Below are 7,500 nucleotides of genomic sequence, written 5' to 3'. Positions count from 1 at the left end.
TTAAAACCTGACAGCAGAACTAAATACACAGCATAGAACAGCACATTACTGGACCGCCAGCTACCGTTCTGCTAAAAACCCAGTTATTCACCCGTCACGTCTGGAAATAGGCATAAGGCATATCAACACACTGACACTAACTGGTACTAACACATACACACATGCAAGGTTAGTACTAGTACTGAACTCCGAGCTGACATGAAAATGATTCAAACAACACAGACCTCCACAATCCAGCCAACAAAATGTAGATTTGGACCAACAGAGTAAACGTCTGTTTTTGAGAGTTTCACATTCATGAACGTCCTAAGTATCACGTGTCTAATTACGCCCACCTTTCCAAAAATCTTTCTTTGGATACTTTGAGCCAACTAGCGACCTTTACGGAGGGTACTTCTACCCCGCTGTGTAGAGTGTGAACACTTGACCACAGAAACCCGTCTTTGACATTGTAAGGAAAATTTCTTTTCTAGAGGTTGATACAGCATTCCGTCTTTATTCCAATAAAGCACAATAACGAAGCACGTGGAACATACTCTGGCCCCATACCTGAAGGCTTCAAGACCTGCGAATATATCACGAGCCTTCCCTACGGTAGGGTACATGACAGACGTGTCGTAGCTAGAGAGCCCACAACATGTGCGGTTTCCAAGGTCTAATCAAATATAATCTCCACACTCCGTTTAGTTGACGAACATCGATATCGAATCCACCGCACAGTTGCTGCTACATCCTCAAAGACAAAATAACCAGCAGCTAGTCAATAGCGAAGCATCTAACTCAGAACCACTGAAAATAACCCCTGTAAAATGAGGTGAGTCAATGTTTCTGAGATACCGTCAACTTAAATGTTTCTACAAGTTTAAGTCTCAACACTCCGACAGTTGTGGTGTTACGCGAGTATGCATGTTACTGTAAATTAACTGTTATGCTAAGGGCAAATTATCCGGTAACTTACTGCTTGGGAGGCTCTGAACGGAGAAATATAAAGTATTTCTTACCTTTTTCGACCTCCGCAAGCGGTGTCAGATAGCGGTCCTATTTATTATAGCCAAAGCAGTCGCTTTAAGTGTCTGGTTACAATTTAACCTGGGAATCCTCTTTGACTACAACCGACGCTGCCTGGTTTCTTATCGTGCAAGATAACTTGATGAATTCCAGCGTCGACGTCATAGACCCGATGTTTTCATGGGAAATGTAGTTTATGCATTACATACGGGAGGCGGCCTGCCAAATATAATAAAACGAAACAGCTTAGAGTAAAGCAAAGTGAACAAAATAAACAACACAAATAGAAGATATTGTAAAACAGCATCACATAGGGCTTGGCTAATATCACACACGACAAATGTATTGGTTCTCGCTGTGGCAAACACAACTGCTAGGTAAATGGAAATATCAAAAAGGTTCATGTTTATGATTTAATTCAAATGATGAAATTCCTCAACTTCGTTGAAAGTATTATACTGATTGTTAACTGGATTTTTCTAAATTTAGTGAATTCTTTCAATAAACCTTTCATATGTTTTCCGAGTATATTGTTTTTTTTATTATTTGATCTCAGCCAGAGCCCGTCTAACTAGACGTTCTGTCTCTACACTACACACGCACACACACACACACACGCCTGTGTCCATGTCTCTACACTACACACGCGCGCACACACACACACACACACACGCCTGTGTCCATGTCTCTACACTACACTACACACGCCTGTGTCCCGGCTTAAGATTAGTTTAAGTCCCAGTATGAACTTAAAGCTGAAAATCAGCATCAGCGTCACTGACCAGATATGTATTACCGGTACAAGTTCGGCTCTAGTCGGTACCGGCTCCCAAAGGAGAGGTGTACCGGGCAGTGCATCGTGCATACAATACAGAAATACTAAACACATAATGTGTAGAGCTTGCGGACTTCACCTGAGAGGGGGCTCTTAGTCCACTTTATGCCATTGTTATGTGTATAAGCTAAACGTGTTTCATACAAATGTGTTCTGGCTTTGAATCACAAACGTTAAATTTGTTCTCGTGACAGCAAGCGCACGATACTTTGACAACAGGTGCATCACAGGAATTGTAGCAAAGGTCAGCAAGACAAATTCGAGTGTGTGTGTGTGTGTGTTTGTTTGTAGGCCTATACAAATCAGTAGAAAATACAGTGTCACTTAAATTGATCAAACATAACATATGGAACTTGTAGTAAGAATTGTAATGCTGAGAAACGTGCCAAAACTATAGAAAAAAGCTGTAATCATTTGTATCACTGTATACATTTAAAACGATGTAGTCTAAATATGGTCCTCTAGAGGGCAGCAACATGCCAGAGAATAAATACATTCGGTCAGGTTGGTAACACGAAGAAGAATGAACTCCACTGTTCTGAAAATTGTTGTGCTAACAAGCTGGCTAATACGTTGGAGTTTCACATATCTGACATGAGTAATAGGATTATCCCAACGCTTAAATCAAAAATCACGTGACTACTACGTACTTTCATGTTGTTGATTTGCTAGTTAATGTCTTTTTCTAAGTTTGCTTCCCCAAAAACTATGTTTGATAGGTACGTGTTCAGTTCGTGAATATAGTTTTTTATATATATTTTTAAATAAACAACAACAAATAGCGCTGTGTTTGTGCTCAGGACATGCTTCATCGAAGTCTTAAAGAAGTTTTGAGATGTTCCCGTCCACAACTATTTATATCAACACTTCGGCAGAATCTATCTGCTCTGGTTTTCCTTAAAGGTCTAAACGGTGCAACTCTCCCCAAAACTATGGCTACCGGAGGAGAATCAACCAGGTGAATGTTTTTCTCCAAATCATTTTTGTTGATTTCACTGGTGGAGCGGTAACAAGTGCTTTCCAATGCACAGGCATTACGCAATCAGCGCCAGGCTACGTAAAGAGCTCGATGAGTACGAAGAGTATTAGCAAGGATTGAACCCTTTCAAGTTTCAAGGAACCTTCTTGAGTAATTCTCAAAGGTGTGTTTTGGAAATTGGCAAACTGGTCTCACGAAGGTCATTTTGATAGAGCATATGATGTACGGGATTATTTTGGTGCAGCATCTTTATGTTGTGTCTTCGTGCTTCTTGTTTGCACTCCATTTCGCTACTGTGATTGTTGTGATCAGGAAGATTTGAAAAGACTGCCGAATTTGGCAAAGTCACGTGATTAGGGTATTTGGCAACTACGTCAGAATCATTGCGGTGTGAGGAGGGTTGCCAGATTGGTGCAATTTACACATCAACTTAATTTTTTTTATTTTAAGTAGGTCCAACGAATGCTTCGTTATTTTTCTTAACCAATCAACCCTCTTAGTAAATGTTAATTAGACTATGCCAAAAATAAATATTTTCAGGATTTAAAATGTGGAATTACCCAAACCATAATGATTTTGTTTTTGGAGATCCTAATTCAGTCTCAGTTTGTAATGAATCTTGTAGTCTGCAAACAAGACGATTTCAGTTCATCTTAAAAACCGTAGATCCCATGTTCCCAAATACAATGTGTGTTATGGGCACCACTGGTTATCGTGATGTGCGTGTGTGAGTGAGTGTGTTATGGGCCTCACTGGTGTGTGTGTGTGTGTGTGTTATGGGCACCACGGGTGGGTGTGTGTGTGTGTGTGTGTAGATCTGTGAGTGTGTTATGGGCATCACTGGTTATCGTGATGTGTGTTATGGGCACCACTGTTGTGTGTGTGTGTGTGTGTGTGTGTTATGGGCATCACTGTTGTGTGTGTGTGTGTGTGTGTGTGTGTGTGTGTGTATGTGTTATGGGCATCACTGGTGTGTGTGTTTGTGTGTGTGTGTGTGTGTGTGTGTTATAGGCATCACTGGTGTGTGTGTGTAGATCTGTGAGTGTGTTGTGTGTAGATCTGTGAGTGTGTGTGTGTTGATCTGTGAGTGTGTTGTGTGTCTGTGTGCGTGCGTGTGTGTGTGTCTGTGTGTGTGTCTGTGTGCGTGTGTGTCTGTGTCTGTGTGTGTGTGTGTGTGTGTGTGTGTGTGTGTGTGTGTGTGTCTGTGTCTTCTCTGACCTAAACACACACACACACACACACATACACACACAGTCAATGTTTAAGCGTTCTCTTCTTCTCTGACCTAAACACACACACACACACACACACAGTCAATGTTTTAGCTTTCTCTTCATCTCTGACCTCAGAACCTATTCAGAGCCTGTAGTCGATTGTAGATCCCTTCAATACACACACACACACACACACACACACACACACACACGCAAACACATACTCTCTCACACACACACACACACACACACTCAGCACTGAAGTTTGGACCCGAGAAACAAATAGTTGGTCCAGGTTGAAAAATCCCGACATTTCCCTTGAAAGTAAAAAGTATTGAATGAACTAGGAGGACACACACACACACACACACACACACACACACACACTGTATTGAATGAACTAGGAGGACACACACACACACACACACTGTATTGAATGAACTAGGAGGACACACAAACACACACACACACACACACACACACACACACTGTATTGAAGGAACTAGGAGGACACACACACACACTGTATTGAATGAACTAGGAGGACACACACACACTGTATTGAATGAACTAGGAGGACACACACACACACACACACTGTATTGATTGAACTAGGAGGACACATACACACACACTGTATTGAAGGAACTAGGAGGACACACACACACACACACACACACACACACACACACTGTATTGAATGAACTAGGAAGAAGAAATAGGTTTTTATTGAACTGAGACTTTATTTCCCATAAGGTCTTATGTTGGCTTGATCACTGGACACACACACACACACACACACACACACACACACACACACACTGATCACTGGACACACACACACACTGATCACTGGACACGCTCACACACACACACACACACACACACTGATCACTGGACACACACACTCACTGGACACGCTCACACACACACACACACACACACACACACACCGATCACTGGACACACACACACACACACTGATCACTGGACACACACACACACACACACTGATCACGGTACGGAGGATCATTTTAAATTGTGCCTCAGGCTTACTTATGATCTTAATTACATAATGAACCCCTGACCAGAGATGTTCTGATATCAGTGAACTGATGAGGCAGTGTCCGTTTTTTGGGGCAAGTTCATTTGTAGATTTTGCCAAGGATTAGCTAGAAAGTTGTGTTGCCAGATGTAGACGACTGATTATTCTTCATAAATAGCGTTTGCCGTTTGCTGTACAGTGGAAATACTGGTCCCTTTACAGTATATTATCTATGTTCTGAATTGTATGTGTTCAATATACCTTGGAAGTGTTTTTTAGTAAATTGTAAAACAGATTAAATGTATTGATAGAAATGTACAATTATTCACCAACTCCTTATGTGCCGTGGTTCTGCTTAAGGTTCCTTCCTGATTTACAGGGAGTTTTTTTCTTGCCCCTGTGGCCATTGTGCTCTGAGGGGGTTCAGGACCAGGGCTCTGTAAAGCGTGTGTGTGTGTGTGTGTGTGTGTGTGTGTGTGTGTGTGCTTGCTCGCTCTAAGGGGGTTCAGGACCTGGGGCCTGTAAAGTATGTGTGTGTGTGTGTGTGTGTGTGTGCTTGCTTGCTCTAAGGGGGTTCAGGACCTGGGGCCTGTAAAGCGCTTTGAGACAATTTGATTGTTTTGTCGCTATACAAATACAATTTTATTGAATTAAAGAAATATCGAGGTTCTTAACTCCAATAATGTTGGGGTGTCCCAATCAAATCAGTGGAACATTCTGCAGCATTCTGAAGAAACGGATGATAATTAGATTTAAATTGAGGTAATTGGTATCATGTGTCTTTTGCCCATCGCCGTTCCAAACGGTCTGCATTGGGTCACCGATCTGGCAACCCTGGTAGTGGGGATCTACACACTATTACGCAGTACAGCTCCGGAGGAAGAGTTGTATGGATTTGGTGAAAATGGGAATCAAATGTTCTCATTAGACCTTCTCGCCCAAACAAGTACCGGGGAAACTCGACACTAATTCTGAGAGGTAACGTTACAACTCTTTGTATCATGACGGGAACGTCAGTAGGCTGACGTCAATGGCAGCGATCAATCGTGTGGACTTTGTGTTCGTATAGTTGTTTTGCATCCTTTCCATATTGTCATTTCCAGAAGCTAGCGTTAATTAGCCTGTCACATAGACTATATTGGAAGACATGTGAGACACTGAATGTCAGTAGGCTACCTATGACATTCCCGTCCTGTACTTGCAGTCTTGCTGATGTTGTCATCGGTAAATCGGTTTTATTTCCAGCATAATAGCCTAAACGCGAGCTTGGTGCTTCGGACATTTAGTCTCAACGAGTCGGCTGAAGTTATGGCCACAAACCATGAAGTGTGCCAAGTTAATTAGTTAGTAGCTAATAAGCGCCAACATTAGTTCATAGTGGAGTGACTACCTGCAGTGCAAAAACTGAATATGCGTGTTCAATAAACTCGTTTAGGGGAGATGACAAGCCTAATGGCGTGGACCTGTTGTAACAGACGGAACGGAAGTGACATGTCCACATCTAGTAATTAGTTGTGTACTATGTTCCGCTGTTATCAGTGAGCCGTTGGAGGAAGAAGAGCGCTGCCTTTTTTATTTACACGAGGCAAATGACAGTCAGCACTGCGAGCTGGCTGACGCAGTGATCCGTGCTGTGAAAGGCGCTGACGCGTCGCGACATGCGTCCGCCAGCGCGTAGCTGTGAATCCATTCACCCCGGGCGGCGCCTGGACTGCTGTCATGAACTTCACTAAAATGCTTCTGTTGGTGTCGGCGGGGATAACAGCGGTGACCTTCTTTAAGGACATGACATTTCGCAGAACGGACTTTGCATTGGAGAAGCCAGTTGCAATGACAGCAGAATCGTATCTTATCTATCACTCAGACTCGCTTACGTACTTACTTACTTTGTGAGCAGCTCTTGGTGTGTGGCTCTTTACAGATGAGCAGAGAGATGGGTAGTGGTGACATTAGTGACCCAATGTTTATGTTTCAAAACAGCAGCAGACACCATTCATCCTAAGAATCTTGTTTTCTCAGCCGCAGTCCTGGAGTTAAAGTTCTTTATTATAAATAATTTTCTTATTTGGGTCAGAATGATGTAAACAGATGCAGTGAAACAGAAATAAGATAATCTGGCTTTTTTGCCCTTTAAAGCTGCACCTGTAGCCAGACACAGAGCTGGTGTGGGTCGAACCCGAACCCTAACCCTGGCCTGTGATTGGGCCTGGTGTAGATTGGGTTGGGCCTGGGGTAGAGTGGGTTGGGCCTGGGGTAGAGTGGGTGTGTCTTGGTGTAGAGTGGGTTGGACCTGGTGTAGAATGGGCGTGTCCTGGTGTAGAGTGGGTTGGGCCTGGTGTAGAGTGGGCTGGGCCTGATGTAGAGTGGGTGTCCTGGTGTAGAGTGGGCGTGTCATGTGGGCTCCTCACAGTCTCTCTGT

The 7,500-nt window shown here is 43.1% G+C and overlaps 1 protein-coding gene and 1 long non-coding RNA gene across 6 annotated transcripts in view; one reads left to right on the top strand and one right to left on the bottom strand.

Annotated features, from left to right (window-relative positions):
- LOC122133596 overlaps positions 1 to 1,379 on the bottom strand; it is a 1,859-nt gene extending 480 nt beyond the window's left edge. The window contains exon 1 of the long non-coding RNA XR_006152891.1: positions 1,002 to 1,379. This is a non-coding gene — a long non-coding RNA (uncharacterized LOC122133596). The remainder of the gene's footprint in view (positions 1 to 1,001) is intronic.
- napepld (N-acyl phosphatidylethanolamine phospholipase D) overlaps positions 661 to 7,500 on the top strand; it is a 13,186-nt gene continuing 6,346 nt past the window's right edge. Inside the window, exons 1-2 of one of the 5 annotated variants that reach the window (XM_012839205.3) lie at positions 2,385 to 2,562; positions 2,644 to 2,801. In XM_012839205.3, coding sequence (XP_012694659.2) covers positions 2,647 to 2,801 — 155 coding nt within the window. In that variant the 5' untranslated portion in view covers positions 2,385 to 2,562; positions 2,644 to 2,646. Of the gene's footprint in view, positions 815 to 2,383; positions 2,802 to 5,899; positions 6,060 to 6,163; positions 6,306 to 7,500 lie in introns of those variants that run through there. The other 4 variants (XM_031583058.2, XM_031583057.2, XM_012839206.3 and 1 more) reach the window with 4 other exon arrangements.

The sequence above is a fragment of the Clupea harengus genome, chromosome 16 (assembly GCF_900700415.2).
Source record: "Clupea harengus chromosome 16, Ch_v2.0.2, whole genome shotgun sequence".
Classification (NCBI taxonomy): Eukaryota; Metazoa; Chordata; class Actinopteri; order Clupeiformes; family Clupeidae; genus Clupea; species Clupea harengus.
This window is presented reverse-complemented; position numbering and strand designations above follow the sequence as displayed.